This window comes from Nerophis ophidion, linkage group LG12 (assembly GCF_033978795.1).
Source record: "Nerophis ophidion isolate RoL-2023_Sa linkage group LG12, RoL_Noph_v1.0, whole genome shotgun sequence".
Taxonomy (NCBI): Eukaryota; Metazoa; Chordata; class Actinopteri; order Syngnathiformes; family Syngnathidae; genus Nerophis; species Nerophis ophidion.
In genome coordinates this window covers 33,174,172-33,197,139 of record NC_084622.1, presented here as the reverse complement: position 1 = coordinate 33,197,139, position 22,968 = coordinate 33,174,172, and the positions used below count along the sequence as shown (strand labels likewise).

General features: G+C 39.2%; 1 protein-coding gene across 3 annotated transcripts in view; it reads right to left on the bottom strand.

Annotated features, from left to right (window-relative positions):
* wt1a (WT1 transcription factor a) overlaps positions 1-22,968 on the bottom strand; it is a 71,782-nt gene that overhangs the window by 30,039 nt on the left and 18,775 nt on the right. For all 3 annotated transcript variants that reach the window (XM_061917400.1, XM_061917401.1, XM_061917402.1), the window contains one exon: positions 380-479. In XM_061917400.1, the coding sequence (XP_061773384.1) occupies positions 380-479 (100 nt within the window). The remainder of the gene's footprint in view (positions 1-379; positions 480-22,968) is intronic.

Below are 22,968 nucleotides of genomic sequence, written 5' to 3'. Positions count from 1 at the left end.
CTCTTTGGGGATTGTAATAGAGATCCATCTGGATTCATGAACTTAATTCTAAACATTTCTTCACAAAAAAATAAATCTTTAACATCAATATTTATGGACCATGTCCACAAAAAAAATCTAGATGTCAACACTGAATATTGCATTGTTGCATTTCTTTTCACAGTTTATGAACTTAAATTTATATTTTGTTGAAGTATTATTCAATAAATATATTCAAAAAGGATTTTTGAATTGTTGCTATTTTTAGAACATTTTTGAAAAATCTCACGTACCCCTTGGCATACCTTCAAGTACCCCCAGGGGTACGCGTTGGTGGTCTCACTCTCCAATATGTATTAATTAAGCGCACACAAGTAAGTTTAAGAAGTGTGAGTGGTACCTGCAGTCCCCTGAAGACGCCGTGGGTGTGTATGCGGTACTGTGTGCTGCAGCTGTACACCATGGGTGTGCTGGGGTCGCTGTCATAGCCTCCTGCATGGCTGCAACACACACAAGGAGAGTTGGGATCAGTAATTCCTGGAGGTTTGTACAGAAATCTGATCTAATGCATAGTGTAACACCTGCAGATACATCTGAAAGGTAATATATCAATAATTCAAACAATTTCAACACAGTACTTTAGACCTGGGCAGAAACATAGACAGATATGTGAAATTTAAAAAATTGTTGAAAAAAAAAACAAAACTGTTTTCTTATAAATCCAATTGCGCAAACAAAAATTATATAAAGGATTTCAATATGATTAAGTGCAGATCTACACTATTGCAAACTATAGCTTCAATAATAAACAGTCTTCAATAAATGTTTTTCAAAATTGTAAATCAGAACGGAACATTAGAGTATTTTTACTGGAATAATTATACAAATGTAGATACAGCGACCAGTCTATCCTTCTTCTTCCACTTATCCGAGGTCGGGTCGTGGGGTGAGCAGCCTAAGCAGGGAAGCCCAGACTTCGCTCTCCCCAGCCACTTCGTCTAGCTCTTCCCGGGGGATCCTGAGGCGTTCCCAAGCCAGCCGGGAGACATAGTCTTCCCAACGTGTCCTGGGTCTTCCCCGTGACCTCCTACCGGTTGGATGTGCCCTAAACACCTCCCTCGGGAGACGTTCGGGTGGCATCCTGACCAGATGCCCGAACCACCTCATCTGGCTCCTCTCGATGTGGAGGAGCAGCGGCTTTACTTTGAGCTCCTCCCGGATGGCAGAGCTTCTCACCCTATCTCTAAGGGAGAGCCCCGCCACCCGGCGGAAGAAACTAATTTTGGCAGCTTGTACCCGTGATCTTGTCCTTTCGGTCATGACCCAAAGCTCATGACCATAGGTGAGGATGGGAATGTAGATCTAATGGTAAATTGAGAGCTTTGCCTTCCGGCTCAGCTCCTTCTTCACCACAACGGATCAATACAACGTCCGCATTACTGAAGACGCCGCACCAATCCGTCTGTCGATCTCACGATCCACTCTTCCCTCACTCGTGAACAAGACTCCTAGGTACTTGAACTCCTTCACTTGGGCAGGGTCTCCTCCCCAACCCGAAGATGGCAAAATTGAGGGCCAAACAAAGCAATTTTAGCCATGAGTAAATGGTAAATGGGTTATACTTGTATAGCGTTTTTATACCTTCAAGGTACTCAAAGCGCTTTGAGACTATTTCCACATTCACCCATTCATACACACACACATTCACACACTGATGACGGGATGCAAGGCGCTAACCAAGGCGGTTTGTAGGAGCTGGGGATCGAACCAGGAGCCCTCAGGTTGCTGGCACGGCCACTCTCCAACAACGCCACGCCACGTGAGCTTGAAAGAGGTTAGGATGAATATATTTTACATTGTGTAAGCCACATTTTGGTTCCTTTGCCAGTCAAAGTGTAATTGGACCCCACTTTGTGCACACTTGCCCGATTGACTATACAGTTGGAGGGGAGGAAAAAACTATTGATTTCCTGCTGATTTTGTAACTTTAAAGTCCAGGTGTATTTTATTTTTGGTGGGTAAACTGTATTTTACTATATAGAGACGAAATATAAACAAAAATATTAAAACATTAAACAAACAAAGAAAACGTTTTAGATTGAGTAATAAACATATTAGATCCCCTGCCAACCAGTATAAGAACCCTGGGATTAAAAAACAAAACAAAACATTGGTTATCCTTTCCATCCTTGGTAACTGAGCTACTGTGTGTAATAATTTCCATTGTGGATCAATAAAGTTTGTCTAAGTCTAACACTCATTGCTCTACTGGATTGCGATCCTGCAGTGGCATTTACAAATTCACAAATTCAAAAATCAAACTGACAGATTAAAAAAAAAAAAAAAAAGGATACATTTGCTCATTGCCTTGACTCAAAACTAGGACCTTTGCATCACGAGTGCATGCACCAAATACTGCGCTTTTTTGGGGGGAATTTTGCCTATCGTTCACAATTATTGTAAGAGACAAGAACACATAATTTGTGGGGGTGTTTTAGAGGTGATAAAAACGGCTTGCAAGATGTGGCTATTTGAGTCACTGTTGTGCCTCCCAAAGCCTCTAAAACTATTTCAAAACCCTACATTACCAATATATATATATATATATATATATATATATATATATATATATATATATACGCACTGCACGCGTATATATGCACACATAATGTAATAACAGACATGATCATAAGAATATGAAACATGTACAGTGTTTACTGTACATGTTTAACATTTTAATTTGTAGCAGGACTTCCTTCTCTGGCACATTTATTTCTGTTTCCATAACAGCGCACATCCGACTTTCGGCATCTACTGCGTGTTCCTACTTCCGCAAACAAACACACAAGTGTATTGTGATCATGGCAGACTTGGTAACAGAAAACAAAGCCGACTATTTTTGGACAAATGAGGATTCACAACCTAATCTTTTTGAAGCTGAGTATACTGAGGATTAACTGATGCTTATAAAAGCAAGCACGAAGAAGAGGGTGAAACGCTGGCGCAGACAGAAGCCCAGAGAGTGAGTTCGGTGCGATTTGGTCACGCTACCAATCTAGACCTTTTGAGCCAAGCTATGCCGAATTAATGGAGTGCCCAAACATACAGCTGTTTATCGGGTAAGTCACTATACTATTGTTCGTAATACATGCAGCACATCATCGTACACTACAGTACATATGCTGTCTGGCTAACTGTGTACAAACAAAACATGAAATGTGGACTAATACTCTACAGATACTGTAATATAAATATTCAGGTTTTTCAGTCAGTACAGATTGGTGTCATATCGCATTGTGTTATACATTACAAACTCAAACGCATTTCGTGCTGACATAGAAGCTAGCTTATCTCTTGCCGTAGTTACCGTAGGACGCCAATGTGTCAGTACGCTAGAAAAAGAGTTCGTCAGTGTTCGCTTTTACAATAACAATGTTGCTACAGTTTGGTTATTATACAGGTTACGGAACGCAAATAAAGTATTTTTGGCAGTTTTTGAACGCATTTTTAAAGTGATTTAGAGGCTGAATTAGCTGCATTGCTGGCCACTTAGACCAAGACAATTTTTATATGTTAGAGCAGGGGTTCTCAAATGGGGGTACGCGTACCCCTGGGGGTACTTGAAGGTATGCCATAGGGTACATGAGATTTTTTAAAAATATTCTAAAAATAGCAACAATTCAAAAATCATTTGTAAATATATTTATTGAATAATACTTCAAGAAAATATGAATGTAAGTTCATAAACTGTGAAAAGAAATGCAACAATGCAATATTCAGTGTTGACAGCTAGATTTTCTGTGGACATGTTCCATAAATATTGATGTTAAAGATTTCTTTTTTTGTGAAGAAATGTTTAGAATGAAGTTCATGAATCCAGATGGATCTCTATTACAATCCCCAAAGAGGGCACTTTAAGTTGATGATTACTTCTATGTGTAGAAATCTTTATTCATAATTGAATCACTTGTTTATTTTTCAGCAAGTTTTTAGTTATTTTTATACTGTATCTTTTTTTCAAAATAGTTCAAGAAAGTCCACTACAAATGAGCAATATTCTGCACTGGTATACAATTTAATAAATCAGAAACTGATGACATAGTGCTGTATTTTACTTCTTTCTCTCTTTTTTCAACCAAAAATGCTTTGCTCTGATTAGAGGATACTTGAATTAAAAACATGTTCACAGGGGGTACATCACTGAAAAAAGGTTGACAACCATTGTGTTATAGGGCAAAAAAAACACAGATATTTTGTCTTATTGTCTCTCATAAGGATTGTGAACAATAAGCAAAAATCCAAATAACGTGCAGATCCCCTTTTAAATACAGCATAGGCTTTCCTTGTGAATAACTTTGTGATATTGCTAAAATAAAAAGAATTACGAGCTCCTTCCCGGAGCTTATAGTTAAATAGTCATACTTGAGACATTTTTCTATCTGGCGCAGGCCTTTTCTCCTTCGATGTTACAGAACATTTGAGGAAGTGAGACCTACTCGTCTTTATGTAAACATAATAAGTATCCTATTTGTCAAAATATTTTTTCACAAAGTTTGGATTTTCGACAGAAAAGTCTTTATGTGCATTCATATCTGTCGCCTTGTTGATTTGATTGACTCAAACTCGTAGCGCTCCTTTCGTGAGCTTGTTGAGTAAACCTGGTGAGGATTTTTTTTTTTTCGTGAAGAGCAAAACCTGGGTGAAAACAGGACTGGAAAGTCACCATGAAAGAAGGACAAGAAAAGGATTTGGCAGTAAAAACAGGCTGATTGACAGGTATGGTCACATGTACAGGTCTGTCTGAAGTTTAACAATAAACACCTGAAGGATTCAGAGAAAGCTTGAGAGAATATGTTAATGACACTAACATTTAGTTCTTTGGCATCAACTGAACTTGACATATGCAATATTGCCAAAAGTATTTGGCCACATGCCTTAACTGACATATGAACTTGAAGTACCATCCCATTCCTAACCCATAGGGCAGTGGTTCTTAAATGGGGGTACGCGTAACCCTGGGGGTACTTGAAGGTATGCCAAAGAGTACGTGACATTTTTTAAAAATATTCCAAAAATAGCAACAATTCAAAAATCCTTTATTAATATATTTAATAAACAATACTTCAACAAAATATGAATGTAAGTTCATAATCTGTGAAAAGAAATGCAACAATACAATATTCAGTGTTGATAGCAATATTTTTTGTGGACATGTCCTATAAATATTGATGTTAAGGTTTAATTTTTTTGTGAAGAAATGATTAGAATTGAGTTCATGAATCCAGGTGGATCTCTATTACAATCCCCAAAGAGGGCACTTTAAGTTGATGATTACTTCTATGTGTAGAAATCTTTATTTAGAATTGAATCACTTGTTTATTTTTCAACAAGTTTTTAGTTATTTGTATATCTGTTTTTCTAAATAGTTCAAGAAAGACCGCCACAAATGAGCAATATTTTGTACTGTTAGAACATTTAATAAATCAGAAACTGATGACATAGTTCTGCATTTACTTCTTTATATCTTTTTTTCAACCAAAAATGCTTTGCTCTGATTAGGGGGTACTTGAATTAAAAAAATGTTCACTGGGGGTACATCACTGAAAAAAAGGCTAGGAACCACTGCCATAGGGTACAACATGATGTCTCCGTTCTAATTAATCCTAAAGGTGTTTTATCAGGTTCAGGTCAGGACTCTGTGCAGGCCAGTCAAGTTCATCCACCCCAGCAACTGGTCTGTACAGAAAGTCGGCGACCTCTTTGCACTATGCGTTTCAGCGTCCGCTGACCCCTCTCTGTCAGTTTATGTGGCCTACCACTTGGTGTCTGTGTTGCAGTTGTTCCCAAACTCTTCCATTTTCTTTTAATAAAGCCGATAGTTCAATTTGGAGTATTCAGGAGCGAGGAAATTTCACGATTTGATTTGTTGGACAGGTGGCATCTTATGACAATTTCCCGCTGGAAATCACTGAGCTCCTGAGAGCAGCCCATTCTTTTCACAAATGTTTGTATAAACAGTATCCATACCCAATTACTTGATTTTTTTACAGCTGTGGCCAGGGCAAGTGTTTAAAACACTTGATTGATTGATTGATTGAAACTTTTATTAGTAGATTGCACAGTTCAGTACATATTCCGTACAATTGACCACTAAATGGTAACACCCGAATAAGTTTTTCAACTTGTTTAAGTCGGGGTCCACGTTAATCAATTCATGGTAAATTGGTAATTAATTCAGATCATTTGGTTGGGTAGCCAAACACTTTTGGCAATATAGTGTATTTGGAGGTAGAGATGTGTCGCTCACAGCACTCGGACTGGAAGTCTCTCCAGAGAGTGGTGAGGACGGCGGAAAAGATTATCAGGACTCCTCTTCCTCCTATCTAGGAGTTTGCAAAAGGCCGCTGCCTGACCAGGGCTCAGAAAATCTGCAAAGACTCCTCCCATCCCCACCAAGGACTGCTTTCACCATTGGACTCTAGGAAGAGGTTCCGCAATATAACATACATCCATAAACATGGACGCATGTGAAAAAGTGCAATATATTTATCTGTACAGTAATCTATCTATTTTATGTACAGTAATCTATTTATTTACATCTGCACCTTATTGCTTTTTTTTTTTTTCAATCCTGCACTACCAAGAGCGAATGCAACAAAATTTTGTTCTTATTTGTACTGTAAAGTTCAAATTTGAATGACAATAAAAAGGAAGTCTAAGTCTAAGTCTAACAAGCCCCAAACCTCCATCAGTTTCTCTGTTAAGGGTACCGGAAGACTTCACCACATTGAGAGACCAATGATCGCGGCCAAATGAGAACCTCCTGCCCTCCATCATAACACTGACCATAGATCATGGTTATGTCTTCCAGAATAAAAATGACCCAGTAGGTCACCAAATTATATTTATTTTTGGATTGGCTTCTTCTACCGTGCTGTACAAACACCCCGTGTAGACCGTCTGGGGTATTACTTCCTTGAAAAACATGCCTTTTATAATACATTGTTGCAGTGGAATCCATCACAACGCAGTCTGATGTTTTGTGCACTCACACATCTACAACAAGAACATAGTGTAGCTTTTGTGTGCGTGTGTTTGTGTGACCTAAACACAACTGTGCTCAACTCCCCAACATTTCCTCTTCCTCCTTTGCCTCGTCCAGTTCCTCTTTATCGCCTTCTCTTCCACCCACTCCCATCTCTTCCTCCTTATCCTCACTCCCTCGCACCTGTCTTTAGTCCCGCTGATTGAGCGCCGCGCATATTTGACTGCAGCCTCATACGCTCTAATCAGACTTTCAGTGCCTATCGGATACAAAACACACACATCAAAACACCCAAAAATCCAAACAAATGACGTTGCAGCATCTTTTTCATACATGCATACAACTTTCTCACACGCATTCATCTGCCAACGATGATGTATGCCTGCTGGTTCTAAGGCATTTGGGAGCTATGCAGGTCAGGATGACACACAGCAGTCCGGTGTGGGCGGACCTTTGAACAGTTACGCTTCTTTGTAGTCGCATTTTTAATTTGATCGTCAACAGCAGAGACTTGCCTTTGAAGAACGGCATATTGAAAGTTTCTGATCGAATTTAATGTGTTTTTCCCTTTGTCACGGTTGACTTAAGGCAGGGGTGTCCAACTCATTTTAGATCGATGGCCATATGGAGAAAAAATCTACTTCCAAGTGGGCCAGACTGGTAAAATCACGACACGATAACTTAAAAATAAAGACAACTTCAGATTATTTTCTTGTTTAAAAATAGCACGACCACATTCTGAAATTGTACAAATCATAATGTTTTTTTACACTTAAATGTTGCAATTAATAATATTCTATCTTTATTTGTTGTTATTTATATTTTCTGATCAAATTATGTTCATCAATCAACTCAATGGTTTAATTTTCAATATATCAAGATAAAAAAATTATATCAAAATCAAATTAAAGTATGCCATTTATGTAGTTTGATCATTTTTCTCGACTGATGTACTAACATCATGTGGTTTTATTTCTACATATGTAGCATCATCTACAACGATACAAGAAATTGGTATTGGGACATCCAGTGGACACATTTATAACAGTGATTTCTTTCATTCAAAAATTTCAGGTTAATTTTTATACGTCACCAACTCATCCCGCGGGCCGGGTAAATCGTGTTCGCGGGCCTGATCGTCGTATGTTTGACACCCCTGACTTAACGGTAGAGCATGCCAAAGAGAGCCCTCTAACATGTTCAGTGTTACACAGTTAATAGTCATTCTCACCAAGTGCGCAACAAACATTATCAATTGGAACAGCACAACATTTTCAAAATGTGCACTCAGGTAATACCGAATTTTCCGTACCAGAGGGCGCGCTGGATTATAAGGCGCACTGCCGATGAGCGGGTCTAGTCAGGTCAATTTTCATATAAAATGTCAAAAGGTCATATTATTAAAAAATTGTTCTAAATTGAAATCACTTCTACTTAGCACGTAATGGTGGTTCTTCGATCAAAATGTTGCAAAGATTATGTTTTACAGCTCATCTGTGGGTGATCTTATTTACGTGGCTCACCTTCGGCAAAGTCTTTTCCCCGCAATCTTTGTTGTAGCGGTGTAGCGTGCAAGGACGGGAGTGGGATAAGTGTCAAAAGATGGAGCTAACTGTTTTAACGACATTCAAACTTTACTTAAATCAATAACTGAGCAACAGCTCCTCATACACACTGCAAAAACTGAAATCTAAAAAAGATTAAATATCTCAAATAAGGGTGATATTTGCTTATTTTCTGTCTGATAAAATAATTCTTCTCACTAAGCAGATTTTATGTTTGAGTGTTTTACTTGTTTCAAGGGGTTTTGGTCCTAAATTATCTCAGGAAGATTTTACAGCTTGGTCCTGAGATGTTATGACCTATATTGAGTAAAACATGCTTGAAACTAGACTATCAACTTTTGCAAAGCTGTGTCATTAAGACTCACAAGTATAAAACTGCTTTTTCAAAGTAATAATTTCTTTCTTCAAGCATGAAAAAAAAAATTGTGATGCCAAGCGCATATCATTATGTCAAGATAATGGCACTAGCATTTACTTAATTTGTTATAACTTTGTTCATAACTTGTTATTTTTGAGAATATACTTATTTTAAGGTATTTTTGGGTTCATTGAGGTTAGCTAATTTTACTTGTTTTGGAAAGTCTTGACAAGCCGAATTTTCTTGTTCTGTTGGCAAATAATGTTGCTTAGTTCAAATAAAATACCCCTCATTTTTTAATTTTTTTGTTTTGTTTTTGAACACTGACTTTTTACAGTGCATGGCTTACGAGTGCAACAACAACGCCGGAAATGTGTCCCGTAAAAGCTGTCCGATTGGAACCCTCTACTAACTAAATTTCCTTGGGTGAATAATGCAAACTCACTACACCAGTACGTTTTAGCGATTTCATAGTGAGTTTACTGACAGATTTAAGAACTTTACACTACTTTATATTAGAAATGGCAACAGCGAAGGATGAATGTCCCATCACAAGAAGAATAAGAAAAATAAGAAACTTATCGACTACAGTGTCGGCACCAACTACAAAGGGTGACGCGCACAAATTTTCAGGACTTATGCAGATCCCAAATGCAGATCAGCATGTACCGGAAGATAAGTAAAGTTTATTTTGCATAATATTGCGAAACAAAACGCCAGATAATGTATTATCTTATACACACACCATAATAATACTCGTATGTTGAAGCACAGTACAATCCATCATGCAGTGCAGCCTCATAGTTTACCAAAGTCGTACTAAAACATTTTGACAGATTTTTGAGCACAATGTATAATGTTCTATATTTTCAATGGAACATATAACATTTTGGTGTTGTTTACTTGAGTCATATTGCAGTCTACACATATCTCTTATGTGTGACTACCATCTACTGGTTCCACTTATCATTTCACCATGTACCAAATAAAATAGCTTTGAAGTCGGTAAGCACAAAATTATGCCGTACATTAGTTGCACCGGGTTATAAGGCGCACTGTTAAGTTTTGAGAAAATGAAAGGATTTTAATTGCGCCCTATTTTCCGGAAATTACGGTAAGTAAGGTGTTGATCTAGTGCTTAATAGCGTGTGTAATCCATTAAATTGTGTGTACTATCAGTGAGCTTGTTGCAGGTGACTTACTAATGCCTGGAAGAAGCTTTTGCCTCACATTGGCGTCTTGCTTCTCTACCTGCGGACCTTCCTGCAGACCTTGACCTAAACATCGGAAAAAATCTAAATTCGCTTCAGAGGCAAAGCGGACTACAAAACTGTGATTGGTCTGCTTGTCGCCACATCATTTAGGGGGGTTTCTGCCCAGCGAAAGCAAAATAAAAACTACAATCTCCATCATAAAAACAAAGGAGAAAATCAAGGAGTGTTTAATCGAGGAAATTCACAAATATGACCATTTATACAATATTTCTTCGCCTAACTGCAGTACAAATATTGTCTCGACTCTCTCCGAGGTTGCGCAGCCCACATTATCCCGAACGTCTTCTCTTAAAGTTTTGAAGCTTTGCGCACCCACCAAATTTTAGAAGAAATAAAATGTTTTTACATATATTAGCCACACCAGACTATAAGCCACAGAAATCTACCGGAACAAAATATCTCAATTGTGCCTAAATGGTCAAACAGCAATAATAACAAAACAGAAGTAATCGTTCATGGACCCAGTAGCTGCGGAAGCTTGCTCTTCAATCAGCTAAACAGACTTAATAAGTCCACGGTGACGCTTTGGTGAATTTACGAAACTGACACAATACCAATCGAATGTCATTGTCAGTCAATTACATAAGCATGAAGTGCTTGTGTAATTGTAACGCAATTCTCGATTCAAAAACTATATTTTGTCGATTCAAAACAATTCTGTATTCATTCAATACATAGGATTTCAGCAGGATCTACCCCAGTCTGCTGACATGCTAGCAGAGTAGTACATTTTTTTTAAAAAGCTTTTATAATTATAAAGGACAATGTTTTATCAACTGATTGCAATAATGTAAATTTGTTTTAACTATTAAACAAACCAAAAATATGACTTATTTTATCTTTGTGAAAATATTGGACACAATGTGTTGTCAAGCTTATGAGATGTGATGCAAATGTAAGCCACTGTGACACTTTTGTTTTTTATTTTTTTATTTTTTATAAATGTCTAATGATAATGTCAAAGAGGGATTTTTAATCACTGCTATGCGGAAATTATAACTAATATTGATACTGTTGTTGATAATATTCATTTTTGTTTCACTACTTTTGGTTTGTTCTGTGTCGTGTTTGTTTCTCCTCTCAATTGCTCTGTTTATTGCAGTTCTGAGTGTTGCTGGGTCAGGTTTGGTTTTGGAATTGGATTGCATTGTTATGATATTGCTGTCTCGTGGTTTGTTGGATTGATAAAAAATAAATAAATAAATAAATAAATATCCATCCATCCATTTCTACCGCTTATTCCCTTTCGGGGTAGCGGGGGGCGCTGGCGCCTATCTCAGCTACAACCGAGCGGAAGGCAGGGTACACCCTGGACAACACAGATAGACAGACAACATTCACACTCACATTCACACGCTAGGGCCAATTTAGTGTTGCCAATCAACCTATCCCCAGGTGCATGTTTTTGGAAGTGGGGGAAGCCGGAGTACCAGGAGGAAACCCACGCATTCACGGGGAGAACATGCAAACTCCACACAGAAAGATCCCGAGCCTGGGATTGAACCCAGGACTGCAGGACCTTCGTATTGTGAGGCAGACGCACTAACCGCTTTGCCACCGTGAAGCCCCCCAAAAAAAGAAAGAAAGAAAAAAACATTGATTTTTTTTAAAAATGAGAATCGATTCGGAATCGCACAACGTATTTAATTCGATTCGTATTCGAATCGATTTTTTCCCACACCCCTAATGGATACACTCATTTCCTGCACATGCATCATCATGCTCCATCATGCGGTTTTTGCCATGGTATGGGACATGTAGCTCACAACTATAGCCTTTATCATCTTTTCTGGGCTACATAGGAAACTCGATTTAGACAACAGAACTTATTTACAGCATGCCTAAGGTGTACTCTGGGAGACAGAAAAACATTGGCAGTATCTACGATGGGGTTCCGCAATGATCCTGATGTAAGAAAAAAGTGTTATGCAACTGATATATAGAAGATATATTAGTAATATTAAAAATAGAACACCATCAACGTAAATGTGAGAATGACACATTTATGGAGGTTTTTGTCATGCACATAGAAGACTTTCTCTCCCCATTGTTTGTCAAATTGCACTGATTGCTGCAATCTGACAGCAGTGCAGCCTGACAGACATGCAGACATTTGTCCATAGCTGTGCCAGTTTTTACATACGTTCTAAACGTGCTAAATATTGACACAAAACCGTGCCCACAAAAAAATACATCATAAATCCCACTGCCTGTGCTAAATTATTATTGTATATTTGTATCTCCACATCCTTCTGTGTTGGGCGTTCTAATTATCTGCATAATATTCTTTATATACCTGAAGACAGACATGCTAAATGGATTGCTCTCTCTATTTTGATCATTTCGGAAAGACAATCTAAATCATCAGCATTGCGTGTGCTATTAAGTGCACGTGTTTTAGTAGGTGCAATCCTTCAGTAGGCCCACATTGTACACGAGGGGTCCTCAACCTGTCGATTGCGAAAATATCAGAAAACAAATGTATTAATATGACATCAATCCAATCCAATCCAATCCAATCCACTTTATTTATATAGCACATTTAAACAACAAGAACATTTCCAAAGTGCTGCACAGCCATGTTAAAAACAATATTAAAAAACAATATTATGCGCTACTAATAACTGAATAAAAAATAAATAAATAGATATAAAACCAATAGAAAAACAATATAAAAATAAATATGATTAAAAACAATCAGTGACACCCCCACCCAGAAAATGACCAACATACCTCAGATCCCGTGGCTCTCGACACCGCAGGCATTTCCACCCCACCCCCCGAGTACGGCCGTCCAACCCAATGTATGTATGTATGTATGTATGTATGTATGTATGTATGTGTAGAGTTTTGGCTGAGACCAGGGATCTTGGGCTCAAAAAGTTTGGGGACCACTGGACTGTACACAGTAACATACACTAATCATCGGATAAGAGACACAACATTTGCTTTAGAAGGGTCACATCATTTACTGGTATGGTATGCTAGGATAGGGCATTATATAGTTTGTGTGTTTCAGACATGTTTAACAAGTTACATTGATAAAAATCACATGGTTGCACAATTCCACATGCCTGCATCAAGCTAACAAAACAACAAAGAAGATTTCCAAAAAAACCTAAACTACTCAGAATTTGATTGATTGATTGATTAAAAAATATTTAATCCATCCATTCATTTTCTACTGCGAGTCACCATCTCATCACAGGGCCTACACAGATAGACAGACAGAATTCACACTCACATTCACACACTAGAGCCAATTTGGTGTTGCCAATCAATCTATCCCCAAGCGCAGGTTTTTGTTGGTGGAAGGAAGCCGGAGTACACAGAGAGAATCTACGCAATCACGGGGAGAACATGGAAACTCCACACAAAAAGATCCCGAGCCTGGGATTAAACTCAGGACTACACAGGACCTTTGTATTGTGAGGCACATGCACTAACCCCTGTGCCACCAATCCCAATTCCCATCCTCCATAAAATGTAATCTGATGAAATCCAATTATAATTAAAGAACAAAGCCACGGTGATTGTTAGTCTTTGTACAAGCATTTCCACATGAAATTGCCAAAAGTCAAAGATCTGGAGAAAATTTCAATAAAGCATTGACATAACGTCTCTGTGTTGTAAAAAAAAAAAAAAAAAAATTATGTCAGAGATCATAAAGTTTTCAAAGTAAAAAAACAAAACGTTGTGATCTTATGAGTCAACGTTGACAATATTCAAGCTTGGATATCGGACAAAAAGTAAGCACAGTCTTTTAATTTCGTCAACCCTTTTTATGACAGCATATTGTATTTTCTCAAGGGACTTGTATTTGCTTCATAGTAGTCATTGTATGTCTTGGAAAAAAGAAGAGATTTACTAGAGACATTTGTGTCTTGCCTACAACGGTAATGGTCTGGGACTGCATAAGTGTTGCGGGCACTGGGGAACTGTGGATCACTCAGAGAAAGTGAAGTATCATCCACTCTTGAATGGCAGTTTTCCACCCAAACACATCACCTTAAGAGTACCTTGCAGAGGAAAATGAAGGTGATATAGTGGCCAAGTGATATGAATTTTTCACGTAAATGTCGTAGTTGCTTCATAGATCACACGTTAAGGTTACACCTTGACATAGGTGACAGCAAGGCCTGTACATAGATCGTCTCACTCCTCCTACATAAGTTCCATTAATAGTTGGTCATGACCTATTCTGTTGCCTGTGTAGTGTGTACCATATTTTTCTGACTATAAGTCGTAGTTTTTTTTTCATAGTTTCATAGTTTTCATAGTGTGATATATACTTTGGAGCGACTTATGTGTGAAATTATTAACACGTAACCGTAAAATATCAAATAATATTAGTTATCTCATTCGCGGAAGAGACGAAGAAAATGTCAGCAATCGTCACACACATGTCAGCAATCGTCACATACAAGTTAACTAATACGAATTCGGCGGGGGAGGGTCATGGCAGAAGTGCATTGTGGGTCATGGAATGCTAACTGTTATATGCTATATGCTACTGCCAAGGCTATTAAAATTGATCATTTCATCGTTGGCGGTAACTTATAAAAACTGAGAAGGGCTGAACTAAAATTGGACCGAAAAGGAAATCATGTACTGCAGATTACAAGCTGGACGTAGTGAAATATGGAGCAGAAAACGACAAGAGGAAGCGGCACATACCTTTGGAGTTGGCAGAGTTGTTTAGAAGCGACATCGAGGAAGAAAATTTCATCGGATTTATCGATTAGGAGTGACAGATTGTTTGGTAAACGTACAGCATGTTCTATATGTTATAGTTATTTGAATGACTCTTACCATAATACGTTACGTTAACATACCAGGCACCTTCTCAGTTGGTTATTTATGCGTCATATAACGTACACTTATTCAGCCTGTTGTTCACTATTCTTTATTTATTTTAAATTGCCTTTCAAATGTCTATTCTTGGTGTTGGATTTTATCAAATAAATGTCCCCCAAAAATGCGACTTATACTCCAGTGCGACGTATATATGTTTTTTTCCTTCTTTATTATTCCTTTATGCCCGGTGCGACTTATAATCCGAAAAATACGGTAAGAATGAACATTTTCATCACTTTGTGCTGTCTGCTAATTAACCACCAGCTCATACAGTTGTCTGGTACAGTTCCTCAATGTTGTAGTCTGTCCATTTATTGTGCCCATATTGGCATACTATCACTAAAAATGTCTCCTCCACACCTGTACCAATTGGTTGTGGGGCATCCTCAAAGTGTTGGAGCGCCAGGTGTGTAACATCCACCTTCATATCCATATGTATCCTCATGGAGGAGTGGAAAAGGATTCAAGTAACATGTGCATCTCTGGTAAATTCCATGCCCATGAGCGTTAATGCGTGCTAAACAACAATGAAATCTGATTCCATAATGGTACGGCTGCAAACGTAACCGGAAGTAACCGTTTCGAAAAAAGAAGACACTATCGGTACCTCATTTTGGTGCAAGATGAATGCAGACGCAGAAACCTGCCACAAGAGTTCAGCGGTGATATCGTACAAGTAATGTCTTTGTAAGGCTTGTCCCTGACAGTTAGGTTAAGTTTTAGTGTTTCCTCTGTGTTTGCTTTATTTCCTGTCAGCACTCTTATTTTGGTTGAGTTTCCTGTTTGTCTCTCTGAGTGCTGTGTCCCCTCAGCTGTGGCTGATTGGCACCTCTCCCGTCCAAAGGCAAAACCCAGTAACTCAATTTTGGTCAAAACTGAGCTGATAATAATTTTGGAGTTCCTAGGTGATATGGTTTACATTAGTGTATGCGATATTGTAATTTGTTCCGTAAGTAAGCTGTTACGCGCATGGCAGGACCTAGCAACTACCACATAACCGCGTAGATACAACAGAAAAACCTAGTATCTCAAGGGACCAATCGAAGCTTCTTTGTCAGTCGCCTTATTGTCTTTAATGAGACATTTGCACGAATGGGGGCCGACGGTCAACCTGATTATGTGATATTATGGCACGAGGGGATATTTGGAAGATTGGCCCAGGACGTTGCAAGCACCTTCATTAAAGGTATTGTTCTTGATTCTTCCCCTTGCATACTCTTTTGGGCAGATAACTGTGGAGGTCAAAATAAAAACTGGACGCTGTACACGGCTCTTGCCCAATGTGCAAACGCAGAATGGGGCCCACCCGAGATTGTGATAAAATATCTGGAGAAAGGGCACACGTTCATGAGAGCAGATTCAATCCATGGCTCAATCGGCAAGAAAATGAAAGCTGAAGAAAACATCTTTACATTTGATGACTTTGTAGATATTTGTAAGACAGCATCAAGATAGATTGGATTTCCTTTGTTTTCTCAAAATCAGCTAGAAGTGAGTTACTAGGTTTTGCCTTTGGACGGGAGACCTGGCCACACCTGGTGTCAGTCAGCCAGCTGCTTTTCGAACCTGCCATCCAGTCTGTGCTGGAGTATTGTTGCTAAGACTTGTCGATGTAAGTGTAGCTGTATGCCGTAGCGGTAAGCTGTTTGTAGCTTGCTGTCTTTTTGTTCCTCGTCTTCTAGTTCCCGTTTTCCTGGCATCCTGTTTCCTGTCTCCTAGTTCCTGGTTTGTGTTTTTTTGTCTTTATTTCATGGACATTAAATTATGTTTCCCCGCACAATGCCTGCCGCCTTCTCTGCATCTTGCGGTTCGTCATCAACACAATGTGACAGTCTTGTAAGTAATGTAGCGTCTCAACAGAAGAACATAAAGTCTGACGCTCTCTCTAAACTTAGAATTAGTCGAGAACAGTTTTTTCCCTAAAGCCATCCCCCTGGTGAACTCTCATATCACTCCATCACCCCGGTCAACTCTCATAAGCACTGATTTTATAGTTTAGCACCTCTCTGTGCGCATTTTTTTACTCTCCAGCCAACAATCGGAATGCTTCTGTATATACTGTATGTATATAGTATAATATTCATTCCTGTAGACAACACATTCTGAACATTCGTTCTCAGGACTGGACTGTGCACCTTACCTCCTTTTGCACTATATTTCTATCTTTTCCTCCAATGTTTTGCATATATGTAGACTGTCACACTGACAGTGGAGTTGCTTTTAATCTCATTGTACCTGTCTATAGTGACAATAAAAGGCATTGTATTTTTGTAGCTGAGATGCACCAGCGCCCCACCGAGACCCCAAAGGAAATAAGCGGTAGAAATGGATGGACGGATATTCTATTACTGCCCTTAAAGGCCTACTGAAATGATATTTTCTTATTTGAACGGGGATAGCAGGTCCGTTCTATGTGTCATACTTGATCATTTCGCGATATTGCCATATTTTTGCTGAAAGGATTTAGTAGAGAACATCCACGATAAAGTTCGCAACTTTTGGTGCTGATAAATAGCCTTGCCTTTACCGGAAGTAACAGACAATGACGTCACAAGAGTGAGGGTTCCTCACGTCCTCACATTGTTTATAATGGGAGCCTCCAGCAACAAGAGCTATTCGGACCGAGAAAACGACAATTTCCCCATTAATTTGAGCGAGGATGAAAGATTTGTGAATGATGATACTGATAGCGAAGGACTAGAAAAAAAATGTATTAAAAAAATTAAAAAAAAAAAAAAAAAAAAAGGCGATTGCATTGGGGCGGATTCAGATGTTTTTAGACACATTTACTAGGATAATTCTGGGAAATCCCTTATCTTTCTATTGTGTTACTAGTGTTTTAGTGAGATTAAATAGTACCTGATAGTCGGAGGAGTATGTCCACGGGTGTCTTGAGGGCCAGTGTCTGAGGGAAGTCGATGGCAGTTACAAGGATGGCGCAAACTCCACAGATCTCCAATAAGAGGCAACTCTTAAACACAATTTTCTCACCGAAACCTGACGATTGACAAGTGGTCGGGATCCATGTTAGCTTGACCGCTCTGATCCATAATAAAGCTTCACCTCCGGGAATTTTGAACAAGGAATCACAGTGTGTTTGTGTGGCTAAAGGCTAAAGCTTCCCAACTCCATCTTTCTACTTTGACTTCTCCATTATTAATTGAACAAATTGCAAAAGATTCAGCAACACAGATGTCCAGAATTCTGTTTATTTGCGCGATGAAAAGAGACGACTTTTAGCCACAAATAGTGCTGCGCTAATATTTCCTGACACTCCGTGACGTCACGCGCACGCGTCATCATTCCGCGACGTTTTCAACAAGAAACTCGGCGGGAAATTTAAAATTGCAATTTAGTAAACTAAACAATGTTAATATTTCATCATTGATATACAAACTATCAGACTGCGTGGTCGGTAGTAGTGGGTTTCAGTAGGCCTTTAACCTGCTAACAGCAGCGCTCATAACACCGTTATCACGGCAGCACTAGGCTAGTTAGTCGTCACATCAACAACCCAGCACGTCCTTATCATATACCAATGACCATTACAGCGAGCGAGGTCACATTCACAAACCCCCGGATTATGAGCATCAATAGTTGCCTTTTGCACGTTCTTTATGTCATGTATTGCTCCAATAATTATGATAATTTATTGTGGGTCGCATTACTTATTTATGAATGTATAATGTTGTTATCAATAATTTTATATCAATTAAGTATTTAAATTGCTCGTCTGTTCGAATTGAATGTCACAAAATTCCATAAGAATGTGTTTTCAAATATGTCAAAGAACTTATTGTGATTCCCAGAGTCCGAAAAAAGTTTGCGGGCTATAGAGCGTTTTGTACTCGGGCTCCAGTGCTCTGGAATTCCCTCCCGGTAACAGTTAGAGATGCTACCTCAGTAGAAGCATTTAAGTCGTATCTTAAAACTCATTTGTATACTTCAGCATTTAAATAGACCCCATTTTTAGACCAGTTGATCTGCCATTTCTTTTCTTTTCTGCTCTGCCCCCTCTCCCTTGTGGAGGGGGGTGCACAGGTCCGGTGGCCATGGATGAAGTGCTGGCTGTCCAGAGTCGGGACCCAGGGTGGACCACTTGCCTGCGCATCGGTTGGAGACATCCCTGCGCTGCTGACCCGTCTCCACTCGGGTTGGTCTCCTGCTGGCCCCAGCATGAACTGGACTCTCACTATTATGTTAGATCCACTAAGGACTGGACTTCCACATTATTATGCTAGACCCATTCGACGTCCATTGTAGCCGGTCTCCCTTGGCGGTCTTAGGGTGGGAGGCACCCACATCTGCGGTCCTCTCCCAGGTTTCTCATAGTCACTCTCATTTGGTTCAATAACCAATGAACTTTAATTGATGATCCACTGTATCGTTTAAAATGTAAACCAAACACTCAAATGCCTGCTCAGTGGCCTTTTGGTTAGAGTGACCGCCCTGAGCAATATTGGTAGGTCGTGAGTTCAAACCCCGGCCGAGTCATATCAAAGACTATGAAAATGGGACCCATTACCTCCCTGCTCGGCACTCAGCATCAAGGGTTGGAATTGGGGGTTAAATCACCAAAAATCCTGCTGCTCACTGCTCCCCTCACTTCCCAGGGGTTGGAACACCGGGATGGGTCAAATGCAGAGGGTAACTTCACCCCACATATAGCATGTGTGTGACTATCAATGGTACTTTAACTTTAACTTTACCCATCCTTAGTGCTCAGACTAAATAGTCCCACCTTGGACACAATTTGGACATGTTCACTGCGCGGCTATTTAGACACTTATTCTAAAAGCATATCTGTACCGTTTTCCATGTTGTACACTGCCAACTCCAAGTTACACTACATCCAAGATTAGACCATCAAGATTCAACACAAAAATGGTGTAAAAAATGTTTTTTTTTCATCAAAAACAGTCTGAATTGTGTAGCTTTCCACCATTAAGTTATTTCCCCACATATAGTGGGGCAAAAAAGTATTTATTCAGCCACTGATTGTGCAAGTTCTCCCACTTAAAATGATGACAGAGGTCTATAATTTTCGTCATAGGTACACTTCAACTGTGAGAGACGGAATGTGACAAAAAAAAAATCCAAGAATTCACATTGTAGGAATTTTAAAGAATTTATTTGTAAAGTATGGTGGAAAATAAGTATTTGGTCAACCATTCAAAGCTCTCACTGATGGAAAAAGGTTTTGGCTCAAAATCTCACGATACATGGCCCCATTCATTCTTTCCTTAACACGGATCAATCGTCCTGTCCCCTTAGCAGAAAAACAGCCCCAAAGCATGATGTTTCCACCCCAATGCTTTACAGGAGGTGTGGTGTTCTTTGGATGCAACTCAGTATTCTTCTTCCTCCAAACACGACGAGTTGATTTTATACCAAAAAGATATATTTTGGTTTCATCTGACCACATGACATTCTCCCAATCCTCTGCTGTATCATCCATGTATCCATTTTGGTATAAACTCAACTCATCGTGCTTGGAGGAAGAAGAATACTGAGTTGCATCCAAAGAACACCACACCTACTGTGAAGCATGGGGGTGGAAACATCATGCTTTGGGGCTGTTTTTCTGCTAAGGGGACAGGACGGTTGATCCGTGTTAAGGAAAGAATGAATGGGGCCATGTATCGTGAGATTTTGAGCCAAAACCTCCTTCCATCAGTGAGAGCTTTGAATGGTTGACCAAATACTTATTTTCCACCATAATTTACAAATAAATTATTTAAAATTCCTACAATGTGAATTATTGGATTTTTTTTTCACAATCTGTCTCTCACAGTTGAAGTGATGAAAATTACAGACCTCTGTCATCATTTTAAGTGGGAGAACTTGCACAATCGGTGGCTGACTAAATACTTTTTTGCCCCACTGTACCTCTCACAGTGCATTGAGAAAATTGTTCAGCATCGGTTTTCGTCTCTTTTTTTTATTCTGATATTGCAGAAGACAACATCTACTTCACTGTCTGCTGCTTCTTAGTGAGAGCTATGGATACATTCCTACCTCTTCCTGGTTGATGCCAGTGTATTGACGTGGTTCCAAGCCACACACTCCAACTGAGAGGTCATTTGATATACATTCTCACCACTGTGAAGGACAGAGAACATGTAGGAGAGAACTTGTGAGCTGGACAATGGAAACCATTGTTTGACCCTTTGCCAGTGTTCTATTGCTTCATACACAGTGCAGCCAGCTGAAGTCATTCAGCAACATTAATGGAGCTCAGCCAAAAGGCATTAGTTTGACCTGCCATGCTCACACTTCTGTACGTACACTCTTGGTGGATTTACAGCCCACCTGCAGGCTACAAACCCTTTGACTAGACAGGGTACAAGCGGTGCCTGGTACGCCGCTCATTACGCCGCCACTATTTTACTGCACACACAGACAGCTGCAGGGACTGAGCACAGGATTTAGCATCATGATTAAAGACAAAAAAAACAAAACGATTTTAATCACAAACAGGGCTTTTAGAGCCGGCTACATTAACTTGACACAAGTATCTTAGCATTACTTAGTAATTTGACTTCAGCATGTTTTGTCTTCATCTGACAACATGCAGAGTAAATACAGGCCTGCTGGTACCAGGCTGCAAGATTAGAAAACTCAACTCCGACAATATGTAAGCGTGCGTGTTTTTACTCACAAGATATCAGTTATGTTTATGACAAAGAAGACCTCCAAGATCATGTCCACCCCCATCTGTTTTTCACTGACACACACACACACACACGCATCTTGCAGAGTGTCTACTGCTGCTACACTGAAGCAAAACATTATCACGGGCATTTGGGGAATGTTTCATTTGGAAACGTAACAACATGTAAAAGCAGAGTAAAGTGGTATTTTACGCTTCATATTGCGCTACACATTTTCAATGGGACACACGTCTGGACTTTAGGTGTTCCGGAGGACACAACGGTCACAGTTTCCAAAAACAATTTGATATGTGCACTCGTCAGACCACGGAATACTTTATGACTTAGCATCAGTCCATCTTAGACGAGCTCGGGCCCAGCGAAGCCGGCGTCGTTTCTGGGTGTTGTTGATAAATGGCTTTCGCTTTGCATTGTAGAATCTTAACTAGCACTTACAGATGTAGCGAATAACTGTAGTTACTGACAGTGGTTTTCTGAAGTGTTCCTGAGCCCATGTGGTGATATCCTTTACACACTGATGTCCCTTTTTGATGCAGTACCGCCTGAGTGATCGAAAGACTGTATAATATCTTCGCTTCGGTGCAGGGATTTCTCCATATTCTCTGAACCTTTTGATGATATTACGGACCGTAGATGGTGAAATCCCTAAATTCCTTGCAATAGCTGCTTGAGAAATGTTGTTCTTAAACTGTTCGACAATTCACTCACGCATTTGTTCACTAAGTGGTGACCCTCACCCCATCCTTTTTTCTGAATGACTGATCATTTCATGGAAGCTGCTTTTATACCCAATCATGGCACCCACCTGTTCCCAATTAGTCTGTTCACTTGTGGGATGTTCCAAATAAGTGTTTGATGAGCATTCCTCAACTTTCTCAGTCTTTTTTACGACTTATGCCAGCTTTTTTGAAACATGTTGCAGGGATCAAATTCCAAATGAGCTAATATTTGCAAAAATATCATAGTTTTCCAGTTCGAACATGTCTTTGCAGTCTATTCAGTTGAATATAGGTTGAAAAGGATTTATAAATTATTGTATTTTGTTTTTATTTACGATGTACACAACCTGCCAACTTCACTGGTTTTGGGTTTCGTATGTATGGCTATGCACTGCATATATTCACTGTCATAACTTTGTTATCTATATTTTATGTAATAATTGCATTGCTATCAATATGTCCTGTTATAGTGTATTGCTATTAATTGTTGGCATGTT